The sequence below is a fragment of the Saccopteryx leptura genome, chromosome 3 (assembly GCF_036850995.1).
Source record: "Saccopteryx leptura isolate mSacLep1 chromosome 3, mSacLep1_pri_phased_curated, whole genome shotgun sequence".
Lineage (NCBI taxonomy): Eukaryota > Metazoa > Chordata > Mammalia > Chiroptera > Emballonuridae > Saccopteryx > Saccopteryx leptura.
Window position 1 is genome coordinate 21,215,086 of NC_089505.1, and position 15,861 is coordinate 21,230,946.

Sequence of the window (15,861 nt, forward strand, 5' to 3'; positions counted from 1 at the left end):
CCAATCATTACCCTAAGTGATCTACTACTGAAACAAGCCGTTATACACCTTCACATTTCATTATGAACCAAAGCAGCTTGAAGGGGCAATGTCACGACAGATTGCAAATGCAATGTCATTACTTTTATTCCAAGTTCTGGCAAAAAAGAAAAAATAGTGTAGCAAAAATAAGTTCAATGTCTACCCTAGGAATCAAGATAAAAACGTAGAACTGGTAAACAAATAAATAAATAAATAAACTCCTGCATTTAACTCTACAAAGATCATTTTCTCTAGTGAGTATAGTATCAAGTGAGAGATTAAGCAGATACTATTTGATCGCCGGAAGCTATTCTAATTAGCTACTCAGGAAAGCAATTAAGGATACATAGGTGACTTCTGTTCTCACCTTTTCCACAGGAGGAGGATGGCAGGTACTAAGACTGACATACAGAGGCAATTTATTTAAACACTACCAATAGTGCTGTCTATGCCTCTTGAGATGTATTTAAAGTACCCCTAAGCTTTATTTATCAGTTATCTAGATATTTCATTGAAAAATCAGATTATTCAAACAGCTTGCAGAGCTGTTTGAATCTACCTTTCCTGGACTATAAAAAGTTGCCTCCTGAATTTGTGACCAAAGTAAATTGTCCACGAAATTTTGATTCTTCACCTCGTCCCTGATACGTTCCTAGATCACAGAAGAAGCAATGGTTTTCCTTAAAGGATTGGATACAGACAACGCTGAGGGGTTGCATCTTTGCCCACACATGGCATTGATGCCCACACACTAGAGTTCTTAACCACCTGCAGATCCACAACGGTTCTTGAGAATCGTATGAAAGCTATGTGCTTTCCTAAGAAAACTAGACATACCCATAAGTGTGCATTGGTCCCAGAAAGGTCACATCCCCATGAACTCCACCCCTAAGCTACTGAATAACAGGACACTGAAAAGTGTCCCACTTCTGCACTAATGATAGAAGCCCCCGAGAATGCTTAGAGTGCTGCTTTTTTATCTTGGATAAGGTATAAAAGAAATATGAGACAGGTTTACTTTGTGATCTTCCAGCAGCTTTTGGAGGGATTCTAAGTCATCGTCCAGGGGGCAAGTTTCCATCTTCTGAATGCGTTCCTCCGTGAGTGTTAACCAGGCAGAGAGCTGCTGCAGCTGCTGCTTCTGCAACTCCATCAGCACATCGTGTAGCCTGTCCAGGGAGGGCACAGTATTATTCCCCCTCGCTCTCCCCTGTGCAAAGGCAAGTACACACTCCGGGCAGCAAAGGAAGGGGGCAAGGAAATGCATTCCTGTCTGACTATTTAAAGTAGCATTTAGCCTTTAAATACAGAAACAAGCAAAAAACACTTTCACGTTCTTCCTAAGTGGAGTCTTTCAAATGTAGTCAAAGAATAGAAATAGCAGGGCCCACCACTCGTATCAGATTCATTGTTTCTTCAATCAGGAATTCCTGGGTATTAAATAGGTGGAAATTGCAATGGAATGCGGTTTGCTCCTGAATATACAAGGCAGGAAATAAAACGAACCACAGCGAGGGAAAACTGCTTTAAAAAAAAAGTTACAAAACCAAATTGTAGATAAATACTACATAATCTTGTCTTCTTGTTGTTTTAATAGTTAGCCAGTTTTAATACAGCAAATCAGTAACTGAAATATGAACTGTCTTTTCCTTCTTCCTAATTTCTATACTCCAAGTTTTACCTTTTAATTTGGTTGACACATCAAAGGAGAAACAAAGATCATACAAAACTCCAGCAACATTACAAAAACAAACAAACACCCAAGTCAAATTTGACAAGGCAAGTTCGGTAATTATCATTCTTTCACGACAGACGGACAGACTTTCACCCGAGCTAAAGCGGACAATACACTTCTGGAAGAAAGTGTTAAGTTTCTTGGCTTCTGCTCACCGGGACTGTCTGTCCATACTCTCTACCCTAAGTGCCTCCCATCTGGCATTCAGCAGGGTCATTTGTTCCTGAATTTCAAACTCCTCCTCGTCGGACAGAGTTCCTTGTGTTATCAGCTGGTTCCCCGCCTGCAGGACGCTCCCCACACTGCTCTGGTGGGCGGTCAGCTCCATCATGAAAGCCTGGAAAGGCATAGCGTTACGATTTGTGAGCTTCTCGCCGCAAATAAATCAACAAATAAACAAACAAACTGTTAGCAGAAAGAGGTAGCCATGGAGAGTGTAAATAAAGTAGACTTTGAATACAGGAGGGCAGCAGCTGGTCTGAGTAAAGAGGGGATTAGATCAGAGAGAACACTATTACATCTGATCAGAGCAACTATTTTTAAGTCAGTGCTGCTTATGATGCTGACAGATCGTGAACATGGAATTATGAGAAACTATAATCAATAAGACACCCCGCTCACCCAAGAGGAACTACTTAAAGAATATAACCATTTCTATTATCAGGCAAGTCAATTAGCATACTGGCACAGAAAGAAAGCAACTACTTAATCAAAAAGAAATCTCCATATAATCAAGTCAGTGCAGTGCAATATAATATACCCTCGAAATAGTAGGAAATTTTCATTATATAGAATCATACACAAACACCGGATAGGACATTTGCTTAATCGTACAATAAATTAAAGCCATCACTTCCTGGGGCACATTTCAAATCTTCAGACTCAGTGTATTGATTAGCCATTTTGTGTTTTAACTGTAACAATACACTTCAGAAACTAGCAGTACTATGCATTGATTTTTGTCAGTGGCTCCACAGAATATACAAGTTACAATAAGATTAAAATCCGAAATCTAATTCCAATACACAGTTCAACACCCACCCACACCAACTTCATAACCAAGCCCGATTTAACTATCACAAGTCCGGAAACATGCCAGGACCTTTCCAGGGGGTGGAACTCAGTAAACCTACATCTCAGGAGAAAGCCCCCAATACAGCACAAGCACCGGGCAGATAGATCCCACTCATCAGCACAGATTATTTACTTCGTGGGTGGCAAACTGGTCTTTGACTTCTTCCACATCATCAGAGATGTCATCCTGCTCCTGGAACGTGTCCTCAGCGGACAGCAGCCACGTCAGCACGTCCTCCAGGGCTGTCTGATAGCCGTCCAGATCCATGTCGACCTCGGTGACAGTGCTGGGGGTCTCAGCCCGGGGACTCCCGTGCCCCTCCTCCGACGCTGAGCTCTAGAAAAACAAACCAAGAGAAAACCCACAAGCATCGTGAAGACCAGAAGGTGTTCGACAGGGACATGCTGTGCGGACAACCCTCAGGGACGGACTCACAGACAGACAGACAGTTCTCAGGAGCTGGGTGAGCCATGCTGGGAGCCAGTCCAAAAGCGTTTATCAAGTGTGCCCGGATGGCAGAGTAAGCAGCAGCGTGCACACGCAGGGCCTGCGCGCAGGGGGACTCTGACACAGTTCGGGAGAGGAAAAGAACCCCCATGATTCACTTCCAAACAAAAAATAAAAGGGCTATCAGCAAAGTTATAAATTCCACGGTTCCAACAAGAGGTGCTATTTGAGTTCAGCAAGGGCTAAAATAGGAAAGTTGCACAGAAGATCATGTTGGGCCTTAAAGGATAAACATAAGATAAAAAAGAGCTAAAGATTAGAACTCTGCTTTGACCTCAGTTAAACCACTTTTACTGCAATGCATTTAGCATTTTATTGTTGACACTGAAAGGCAGACACACATTCAGGCTGGTGATGGTATTTTTTGGAGACAGTTAGTTACCTTCTAGTTTAATTGCTGGCCTTATTTTATTAGCAGTATTATTTATTTTGTAAAGCCAATGGGAATAAATTTATCTCAAGCAATGGAATACTTTCTCATATGCTTTAGACTCTTACAACCAACTGGACTATCTCTCTTTTGTACGTGTGTTCCCTTTCAGAGCAAAACTCCCATCCCATCTCCACTTAACCACTTCTCCACAGCACCCATCTCCACTTAACCACTTCTCATCCAAAATTTTTATGTATTTCAAACACACAAAAATGTACAGAGAACATATTAGAAATGCTCATGTATGTAACAGCTACAGTTCAACATCCCCTTTCAGATCAATACCTGTCCTCACCCCTGAACTAAAAAGGCTTTGCCAATGTCACCAATAACCTTCGCACGGACAAATCCGCTTTCCTAGCATCATCTTCAGGGTGACCAGGTAATTAACCAACACACTAGAGCACTTGTGCACAAACAGTGCTGGGACAACCCATATGAGCCAGAACTGCTCCGAGCCAAGCCAGAGCCATCTTGGTCACCCTCCGTCGTAGGCTCTCAGCAGCATTCATGCAGCTGCCCTCCCCCATGAAGCCCTCCTTGCCCTGCTTCAATAACACCATGTTGGTTTTCTTCCTGGTTCAACAGCCAACCTGTAAGTAATGAATCTCCTCAAAAGTAAGTGCTGGGTCCTTTTTTTCTTCTCTCTGTATACTTGGTCTGAGTGCTTACGTTCATTCCCATTGGATTTAAAGAACCAGCTAGATCCCACAGACATCTGCCTTGATGTTTCTGGTCTCAGACTCCAAGCTGTTCTGTCCGACTACCTAAATATCTTCACTTCAATGTCTTAAAGGCATATCAAACATGTCTACATTTACCCTTTATTTTTTCCCCAAAACTTATTCTTCCTCGGGCTTTCTCATGTCAATAAATGGCTCCTTCAGGCATGTAATTCCTCCAGCTACGAACCAGCCTTGGTTTCTCTCTTTCTTTTGCCTCTTACATTTAATATGTAAGCAATTCCTACCTTCAAAATATATGTCCAAGCCACTGAGACCTTTCTAACTCCACCACGGCCATTGTCGATCCTCAGGACTACAGCAGCCTGCTAACCTGCTAACTGGTACCTTACTTTCTGTTGCCACCCACACTCCCACCCCTACAACCCACTTCTGCCTTAGCCACCCAGACTGATCTGTGGGAAATGGAGTCACATCACAAGACTTCCCTGCTTAACATCCTCCACTGCCTTCCCAGTGTTATAAGATACAATTTAAAATTCTTAGCATAGCTTACAAAACTACTGTGACAGCAAGAAATTAAATGAGTGAATGTGAGTGTGTAAGCATGTGCAGGGTTGTGTAGGTTTGGATTTTGATAAGTTAATCAGGGAAGACTTCTCTGAAAAAGTCCCATTGAAACTGAGGCAAGACTGGAAGCTCACCATGCAAACAGTGGGTGGAGAAGCATTTCACACAGAGAAACCCACATGTCCAGGAATCCTAGGGAAGGGGACAGAAAAGTCCACCACGACCCCAGTGTAGAGGCCGGAGATGAGTTAGGGAGGGAGGCTGGGTGTTATAACTATAAGGGCAGGTAAGGTCTTTCATCAGCATGAAGGCTGGAACAGGAAGAAAAAACACTCCAGAGACATTCTGGAGGAAGAATCAAACAGACCCAGGAAACTATAATATATGCAGGAGTTAAAAAAAAAAACAAAAAAACAATGAGCACACTAATGAAACACTGTATAATTAGGAGACAGGCAGTGCCAAAGACAGGGAAGGGAATATATGTTCAGTTCTGGGCCTCGAATGCTGAACCTATACAGCCAAAATGACCCTGGAGAACTGTTAGCCCCAAATCTCTACGCTCTAATGATGATATCTGAGAACTAGGAAACTTCATGAGTGGCCAACCAAAGGTCGCTGAGATAAGCACCAGGGTCTACCGAGGTGGCAGATGGATGAAGGCATTATCTAAATGTAAACGTTCAGAAGACATTAATTCAAACACAATAGGAGACTTCCATCTGAGCCATTAATTTAAAGAGAAATGCAAGAAATATTTGCTGGCCACTATGCTCTACAGCACAGTTTGTAGAAAGAGAGAGAGAGAGAGAGAGAGAAAGGCTGGCTATTAGCATTCATTGCCATGTTACAGACGCCAAGCTTTGTCAAAGAGTAGATGATTAAAACTGGACCACATCTTATTTCTTCAATTAACTTAATTCAATCTTCAAGGCACTAATGAAAGCATGCAAACGAAGAGGTTAATGTTACTGCACTTGCTCTTAATCAAATAGCAAATGGCTTCTGCAATTCTTACCATGCCACCCGAAGCCCCAAACAGAAGTGATCATTTTATCTGCATTCCATGAAAGGCAAATGAAATCTCCTTCATTTTAAGAGAGAATAGCCTTAACTATAAGAAGTAAAATACCCCAGCTCTCTTAACAAAAGAAACCCAATCCAATAAAGGAGTGACTCAAACCAAAGAGCAACCTCAGAAGATTATCTGAGCCACTTAAAAGGGTACATCATTAATGCAGGACAATAACTACACCACTAGAGACAAATGCTTCTCAGCACTTTTTCAGTCAGTTACAAAAGAATTACAGCTTTTCCTCAGTATCATTTGATTTTCAAAACTACTGGACTAAAAAAAAAGCCCTAGGTTCACAATCTGGCCCCATCTCTGACCTCTTTTCCTTAATAAGTTGTTCTTTTTTTCTATAAGTCATGTTATTTTTGAAATCAAGCCGTTAAAAGGATTGGTACTTATTATCCGAAAAATATATGAAATTAGGTAGGTTCTCTGAACCTTGGGGGGGGGGGGGAAAGTCATGCCAATTCAAAGCCATTATCTTTATAGGAGAATTAACATTTTTTTAAAAAGGAACTTGACTGAGAATGAACGATAACACCAAAACAATCAAGAAAGAACTTATAATAATGATAGCTGCTGCTTATGGAATGTTTATTAATACTATTTTAGACATTTTGAGTCCATTATCTTTATGAAGTGGGTGGGTTATCTAGATTTTACAGATAAAATGGTGTTTGAGAGGGTAAGTAACCAATCCAAAACAAGTAGGAACAGGAAGGAAATGTAAGCTTCCACGCCCATGCTTTCTGCCTCTCTAAAAATGTATTTTTTATCCATTTGAAATTCATGTGTATCCTTTGGTTGCTGAAATGTTGGACCAAATGACTTCTGAAGGTCTCACCTAATTATGAAAAATTATCTTATTTTATGAATTAAGAGGAACGGTCAGACCAAAACAGACTAAAATAAAATATGGGTTAACTCAAGACAGAATAATTCAGGAGGAAAAATTCATGGCTTTATTTATATATCCTGGGGGGAAAAAAACTCATTTATATCCTAATGAACAAAATCATTATAAGCCTTTAAGTGAAAAACTCACCAAGTAACATATTGTCAATTATTACTCCTAAATGAAAGGGAAAATAAAGCTTGCATTTTGATAGCCCTCGTGAAAATGTAATGGCAAAAATCCTTTTGTTAGCGGCAAAAAGAAAATTAGTTCTTAGAACAAAACTAGGCTGACGTGAAAAAAAATATCTTTAGCTCAAAACGACAGTGATAAAAGCTGGTGACCAAATAAATGATGGAAAAACACGGGCACTTTTTTTTTTTAAACACTGGTTCTTAAGCATTGTCATACAAGCAGCATGATCACAGCCCCGGATCCCTTTATTGTATGAAATAATATATTATCCTTCTTAATAAATCAGTTGAGTTATGGTTCCCCACTGTCTGCATCACTGACAAACTGAACTTGCGAGGCTTGTGTAAAGCTGACAAATCAAGATAATCTCAGTCAAGAAAAGACGTCCCCTAAAACTGTTTTTATCTAGTATCTAAGAAATAACAAATACGGCAAGTCCAGCAAAGATTTACCTGGGCCTGTATGTTAATATCGCCTTCTTCACATTCTTTCTTGTATTTCCTCGGGAGCGTCTCCACTTCACGGATGGCGTCGATAGTGACTTGCTGAGGTAGCACCTCGAACAAAGATGTTAGATACATAATTATGGATTTCTTGTCAGGAAGCTGAACAGCAACATCTAAAAGTGGAAGAAAATAAAGAGCAGCTTAAATTAGATGTCCAGAATATGTGAACTGCTCAATAGTAGATATAAAATAAAGATCCTTAGTACCCATAAACAATATAATTGTATAATCTTTGCAAGACCATAGCTCTCAGTAAGTTTCTATTTCATATAATAATAGATGAGCCAAAGGCAAAGACAGTTTCTTATCTTTGTTCAGTATCCCATTTCTTAAAATTCTTCCCTCAAGGCTTCCCCCAAATGCTCAATGATAAGCTACCATTTAAGATAACGGTAGATTTTATTCACATTATGAAACTAAGCATTAGAATTCAATCCCGCAACATTTATAACTAAAGTGTTCATATCATATACAAGAAGCTTATATAAAAATGCACTTAAGTTAAATAAAACAAATACTGAATTGTTAGCTAAGAACTATATTTTCCTAAAACTTAAAATCTTATGCTGGCATCAAATAATGGTGCTGTAATGATGTGATTAAATTTCCTCTAAAAGGATCCTACAAATTGTTAATTACAAAAGTACAAATAACTATGCAATAAAATGATTGCACCATATTTCAAAGGGAAAAACACTACTCAATTCTCATAATTTTGTCAAAAAAAACACCCCCGTCCTTCAAGTATTCAAATTTGTAAAGTAAAATCAAAGTTGAAATTAAACACTGAACAATACCTTCAGGATCTAAGAGCTTTTCGATTCCCAAATAAGTCTGAGCCTTGCTGAAGGCATGTTCAAGTCTCTCAATGGGGGACATTTTGACAACTCTGTCCCAGTTGAAAAGATCAGGTCTGGAAACAGCATGCAAATAAAAGGCAATGAAAGCAGAACGTTGACATGAACTGAACACTGTTATAATCTGTTTCACTCTTAGATTTTTTTTGTTTGTGAATTTAAAAAGTTTAATTTTGGATCCCAAAGATTTGTCATATCTATAACATTTTAAAGTAACTTCTAAATATAAAAGCCAGATAAAACATTCTAGAGTTCTTGCATCAGTTAAATATGCCTATTAAATTTCTGGAGTAACCACTACAAGACTAGAAATGGTATATAATATCTTCCAAATAGTAAAAGAAAAAAAGAGGGGGGAGGAGAAGAAACCTATTAATATAAGACAAGAAAAAAAAAGATACAAAGAGAAAAATAAAAGGCTCAAAATAATTATTAAAAAAAGAAAAATGAACCTAAGTACATCAATTATTACAAATAATGTTAATGGACTGATTCTCTTATCGAAAGACAAAGATTAGCAGAGTAGATATTCCAGCTTTAATCTGCTCACAAGATATTCCTGAAACAAAGGCCCCGGCAGCATTTCCTCCAGTCACCCCTGCATGTTACTACTGTCCAGTATTTCATTTCTATCTAGATTTTCTCTTAATCCCACAAACTGGACATTATTGTTTCTTTGATTTACCCAAAAGTTCATCCTTATTTATTTTTTATACTCTATCTGTTCTTGCACCTTAGACACACCTACTTGCTGGATGTTTGCCACCCCCACTCCCACCCCAGATGCCCCTCTGACTGAACTCCTATTACGCCCCCTACTCATGCCACTGCACCCACTGACCTCTCCTCTTGCCGGACATGCTTCTCTTCAGCGTGTTTACCATTTCTATATGTTACACAGCTTATGTTTTCTTTTTTTTTTTCATAATTAGGCTTGTTGTTACTCTTTTTATTATCTGCCTCCTTCTACTTGAAAATAAGCTCCAAGAGGACAAGGCTATTTGCCTGTTTTATTCTCTGCTATCAACCCTGTGCCTAACATGGAGAAAATACTACAAACATACTTGTTGAGTCAATCAAGTAATGCATTGCAAGATATTTGGCAAACATTGTTTTCTGACTACGTCTCTTAACCAACTAGGAACAGAAGGTAACCTCGTTAATCTGATCAAGTGAAAAAAGACTGGGTGTGCAGGTTCTTTAACCAGATGAAAAGTCTATCACATAAAGCTATAGCAAATATCATATAATAAAGCAGCGGTTCAGATGGCTTTAAACGACAGCTGTGTTTTGGTCGTTCGACCCCCGCTGGGGTCACAACCCACAGGTTGAGAACCGCTGTAATAAAGCATTAAAACCATTCCTTTCCTTATGAAAAACAAATATCCTGCTCATTATCACCAATTCAAATCAATATTGTATTGAATGGCTATGCACAAATGAAGAAAAAAGAAGGCAGAGGAGAGGAGAGGAGAGGAGAGGAGAGGAGAGGAGAGGAGAGGAGAGGACTATTATAATTCATGGACAGTCTACAAAACACATTTTTAGAATCTACAGAAACAGATTTACAGTTTGTAAAAATTTTAACAAGTTCCTAGATCTAACATGTAGAGATGTCAATTATATTTTTATATATCAGCAAAGAATATACAGGAAAACAAAACCTAAGACAATAAATAACTTAAAATAGAAATAAAACATATAACAAATTAACCTTTCACATTTCAATCCTTGATGCATCTGAAATCTGTTTGTGGGAACGACGAGGTGAGGATCCAGTTCAGGTATTTACACTGGGGAACCAGTGAGTATACCATCTATTAATCTGCACTATCCGCTCAGTGAACTATCAGGATGAAGTTATTTCTGAGCCCTTTATTCTGTTAGGCCTAAGTATTAAAAAACTGCTATTGTTAGATGTCAAAAATAATCAAATCCTGGCCATTTCATGTGGTTCTGCCTATAATTATATTAGTGTATTTATGTAAGGCCCTACATAGTGTTAATGTAGCTTCATAATTAGGTTTGGTTTCTCTGTGAGAAGTTCTTCAGCCTGGTTCTTCTTCTCAAGTGTACTGGCTCTTCTTGGGCCTTTGGTCTTTCCTATAATTAGACTCTTTTTACAAGTTTCATGGAAAAAATCATTTTTTATATTCAATTTAGATTGCACTGAAATTACAGATTTTTCTTTTTGGTATAAGGAGAAATACTGGCACAATTCTTTGCATATATTACTGGTTAGTGCTGAGTGAGTGGGATCGAACTATGTGAACTATTTTACATTTTTCACCTTATAAATATGTACAAGAAACTAGGGCTATCTCACTGTGCCATTTCAGTCCTACAGAATAAAGACCTGTTTCTTCCATGATATTTCTTTTCTGAACGTTTTGGTAGGATGTGTGCAGAGAGGAGGGACTTTGGGAAGGAGCTGAGGGAGGGAGAGAGGGGACACAAATCTAGGAAGCCCGTGTCTAAGCAGAGCCACGTCTCACTTATGCCAGTGGAGCAGGGCATTGAAGGCGAGCCCGTCCGTCCAGCTCGTGGTGAAGTTCAGGACGTTGACCTGGCTGTACGGCCTGGTGGACTGGCGCACCCAGCTCAGCAGGATCTTCTCGCTGTTGGTCTGCTGCAGGTCTGACATGACATCCTTCATGACGTCTTTCACCTGTGTAAGACAAACCACGCCCGCCTGTCGGCTACCACAGGCACTGGAATCCAGCCCCGGAATGAGCAATAAATAGCACATTAATTAACCATGTGGGTCAGGTCATCGGTATGCAAATTTCCCTTTAAACACCAAAAAGATAAGCACATTTTAAACAGTGACTATTTTAAGGTACTAGGATTTAGAGGTGATTTTTACCTCACCTTTTACACTGCTGTATTTTCTGTCTTAAGTAATGCTTACATTAGGTTTGGTTACAACAAACATTACTTTCATGGTCACTAAAAAGGTAATATTTTAATACCATGCATTTACAAAGAACTTTTAAGAGAAGGAAAACTCGGTTTTAATTTTCTATAAAAGATGAGGATGCAAGGAGGAACTTTAGACTGAATACGAAATCAAAGAATGGTGTCTTTCCCAGTAATAATCAAGAACTAATATTTCACATTATTATTCTAAAGTAATACATGTACTTTAAGGAGGTGCTCAAAGAATGATGTAGACATATCATAAGGACGTAAGAATTGATTTAAGGGGGATCATTGGGCCAAATCTAGGATAATTAAAGCATCAAAATAAATAATAGCAAAAAAATCACTTAATTACATAATAATAATCCCTGAGTGTACAATGAATGAATAAGTATACAGATAAATATAGACAGATAAGCAAGAGACAAAGGAATGCTCTTTCTTATAAGTAGAAAACCAATTAATAAAATGTAGAAGGAATATGAAATGAGAAAATCACTATTTGCTAAGTAAGCATTATAGACATAACTGATCAGGCAAGAGTTATGAATAGATCTTAAAACTAATGGACAAAGATTTGATAAGTGGCTGAATATTTACACAATCTCAAAGTATATCTCACAAAATATTTTTTAATAAAAGAGGGCAGCCACGTTTCAGGGAGACACCTGCAGATACCACATGACCTGTGGTATGGTCGTTAACCCTGCGGGAAGAAACCCAGTGGACAGTCTGTGCCTTCTGCGGGGGGCGTACTAAGAAGGACTCCATGTCACTCGTGCGGCATTCCAGCCCCAAATGAATTACCTGGATCTGTCTTGGGAAAATATCAGCCAGACCCACATGAAGGGACATTCTACAAAATAACTGTCTCGTACTCTTCAAAAATGTCAACATCATAAAACACAAAGACAGAGACTCAGAAACTATTCCAGATTAAAGAAGATAAACGAGACATGATAAATAAATTCAAAATATTAATGATAGTATACTTTTTATATTATGATAATATATTATGGTTATGTAAGAGAATTCCTTGTTTTTAGGAGAACAATTTTTTTTTTAGATAATACACACTGGAGTATTTAGGCAAAGAGAAAAAGAGAGTGAGAACACAGACAACAAAACATTTGGAAAATCTGAGTCAAAGGCATCTGGGAAGTCTTTGAGCTACTTTTGCAACTTTTTTGGTAAGTCTGAATTTCTTTCGTTCAATATTTAAAAAGATACTTTTTTTTTCTGTGCCAGGAAAACAGAGCAGTTTGTCCGTCTCTTCCATTCCAAATAGTTAAGAGTTGAATTGTGTCCCCCACAAAATCCATATGTTTAAGTCCTAACCCCCCCCCCATACCTTATAATGCCACTGTATTTGAAGGTGAATAAGGTGAACTGAGATCATGGGGGGTGACCTTCATCCTGTGTGACTAGTATCTTGGCAAAGACTAGGACACGAGCACACACAGAGGGAAGACCACATGGGGACAAAGGGAAAAAGGGACCTTCTACACGGCAAGGAGAGAGGGTCCACAGAAAGAAAAACCAAGCTTGCTGACACCTTGATCTCAGATTGGTAGCCTCCAGCACCGTGAGAAAATCATTTCAGCTGCTGAGGCTGCCCAGTCTGAGGGACACTGTGACGCCCACACACCAACGGCACATTTCCCGTCCCTACTACCGAGCGGTGGACAGCTTCCCACCTGCCAGTGCAGAATGATACTCCAGAGCAGCCCCAGAGTCAGCTTGGGGTTCCCGTCCACAATGTCGGTGCCTCCTATGTTCACCAGCTCCACCTGACGCCGCAAACAAAAGAAACACCGTGTGAGACGATTTCCCCACAGACAACCGCCCGGCTGGGGAGCAACCCACGTGAATGGTAAGAGAAGTTTCATTTTCGAGAACTGGGGAAACCTAAATCTCAAAAATGTTATTTTTTATAACATTTTATAACACACTAGACGAATCAAGGGGTCACAGAATGTGCCAGGAGTCCTTTGCGCATAGACAAGGTTCAAAGCTGCACGTAAGAAAGACGTTTCCGAAAATCAGTCGATGCCAATGCACAGAGCTGGTGGCGGGTTTCACAGATCAGCACTCCCGGTGGCACCAAAGAACCCCACAAGTCACAGGGCGGACTTACACTGTTCTGATGTAAAACCTGCAGCACCCTGTTGACATTATTTAAAGCGTGTACCCTTGTGGAACCACGTTCCTTTGGCTGGAAAACAAAACACAAAATCAAATGAGACAGCCCCTCCCCCTCCTGACAAAAAAATGGCACTGAGATGGACAGAGAAGAGGGGCCTGGCATGGAGAGCCCCCATGTGCCAGGAGCCCTGGCTGGCTTCTCAGGTCACGTGGCGGCCAGCGTTGACAGAGGGAGAACCCCCTCCCCCACACTACAGCGTCTTAAAGCAGTGGTTCTCTTGCCCGTCTGCACACTGAACCCTCCTAGGGAGTCTCCGAGAACACCAATGCCTCAGTCTGACCCGACCCCCAAAAACTGTGACTTAGTGAGTCTGGGGTGCAGGCCTGGCTTTGGAACTTTTAGAATTCCCTGGTAATTCTAATATGCAAACAAGTTTGGGGACAAAGTTTCTTTTCTCTACGTAAGTCTGGATGCAGAAAGATTTAGAAAGTCGTGTCACCTCCCCACTACACTAGTGTGGACAGAAGAAGGAGATTCAGAGGTGCTATCCAGGTTCCAGATAGCATGACAGGGGCCCCTTGGGCAGGCAGGAACTGCCACCTGGGGAAAGTGATCTGGGTGGCTTTTTTCTGGCCAGGGAATCATATCTGAGAGAGGGATCAGCTGCCTCTCTACCCACCATCTGGAAGGCAAAAGGGAGAGTATAACACTACACTTGGGCTAGAAAGGAATTCGTCTTGGGGACTGCGTCTCTATACCTTTTATAGTAATTCTACCTCTAGTGTTAAAGTTTGCATTTACACATGCTTCCTCTTCATCGGCAGAGTTCTTTCTACGTGAGTCTACTGGACCTCACCCATAAAATAATAGAGTGGGATTAGATGGGGAAATAAACACAAATACTGAGAAGTTGAATAAAAAAATAAATGCCATAGTTTTTTAACAATCTTGCTTTAATAATTGTTAAATAACATCGAACTGTGTCTCTGTACGCTCTACCATTCAAAATATTATGCCTTCTCTACAGAATCATTCTTCTTCATAGTGGACTGTCTGAGAGCAATATATTTAAGGTAATTTTATCTTTAATAAACATGGAGCCCCACCCTGAAAGCCACAGTATTGCCCTATCATAGAATTCATTAAAACGCTTCTTTTTTAAACATTCGTATTTCAATTTCTGCATTTTAATTAGCCCCAAGAATCACTAATGATCAGAGACAGACAATCCATTAGCCTCGTTCTCTAAGACGATGCTTCTCACCAGTGATGTTCCTGTGAGGCCTTCCAGAAGATCCAATAGTTTCCTGCCATCTTTGAGGTCCGTGAACATATCACTGATGGGTGGTTTTCCACTCTACAAAAGAAACAGTAAACTATCAGTGAATTCAGCAGCAAACATTCCACATATGCCTGGCAAACAAATGAATGGTTTTATTATTTCTAATTAAAAATTTCCCAGCTGATCAGTTGACTATTCAGGTTTGCCTTGTCTAAAAAGAACAAACATCAATACCGAGAACTTGGATATCTAATTACAAATGTTTTAGGCGGAAGGATTTAAACCGCGTTATTTCTTAGAAAGGGAGCAGACAGAGCTGCGGTTAATGTCAATGTGCCTTGACGAGAGTATATATTCCTGAGAAGGAATAATAAAAAGATGCCGTAAAAATATAAATGGGGATAAAACACACGGGTGCAGAGGCCAATGAAAAGGAAACGGATCCTCATTCCATCACTGCACTGGACTTTCATGGTATGGTCATGTCTTTCTGCACTTCCATTACGGGAGCATTCATTTCAACGCTCGACAGTAATTTCAGCTTTCAGATGCTAGGCCTATATTTCTAGCTATTAATTTCTGAATGATTCAGACACTTGGGGCTCTGTGAGACTATAGAATAGAATTCTTAAACTCTCACACTCTCATCCCTGACTGAGAAATAGCATCAGCTTCTACTGTAAACAGACTCTCGTGTCTGCAGCCAGAAGACCCCAGCTGTCCCTGTCCGGTCTGTGTATGCCTTCCTAGGGGTTGTATATAGCAGGGTGACTACCACACAGAAAATCGGGAAGCCCACTTTTAATCCCAGTTTGACCATTAATTTGCTGGTGAGCCCAAGTCAGCTATTTAACCTCTTTCTAAATGCTGGGTATAGTAAAGATCAAATAATTTATATGATGTGAAAATGTCCAGAAAACTATGAAGCCCAATGTCAAAAATATTGCATCATTCTGTTG

At 39.9% G+C, this 15,861-nt stretch overlaps 1 protein-coding gene across 4 annotated transcripts in view; it reads right to left on the bottom strand.

Moving 5' to 3' along the window:
* Positions 1-15,861, bottom strand: part of UTRN (utrophin) — a 515,659-nt gene that overhangs the window by 380,932 nt on the left and 118,866 nt on the right. For all 4 annotated transcript variants that reach the window (XM_066373070.1, XM_066373071.1, XM_066373068.1 and 1 more), the window contains 9 exons: positions 14,885-14,977; positions 13,612-13,689; positions 13,172-13,264; positions 11,048-11,220; positions 8,493-8,608; positions 7,642-7,808; positions 2,964-3,167; positions 1,912-2,093; positions 1,040-1,190 (listed from right to left, as the gene is read on the bottom strand). In XM_066373070.1, coding sequence (XP_066229167.1) covers positions 1,040-1,190; positions 1,912-2,093; positions 2,964-3,167; positions 7,642-7,808; positions 8,493-8,608; positions 11,048-11,220; positions 13,172-13,264; positions 13,612-13,689; positions 14,885-14,977 — 1,257 coding nt within the window. The remainder of the gene's footprint in view (positions 1-1,039; positions 1,191-1,911; positions 2,094-2,963; positions 3,168-7,641; positions 7,809-8,492; positions 8,609-11,047; positions 11,221-13,171; positions 13,265-13,611; positions 13,690-14,884; positions 14,978-15,861) is intronic.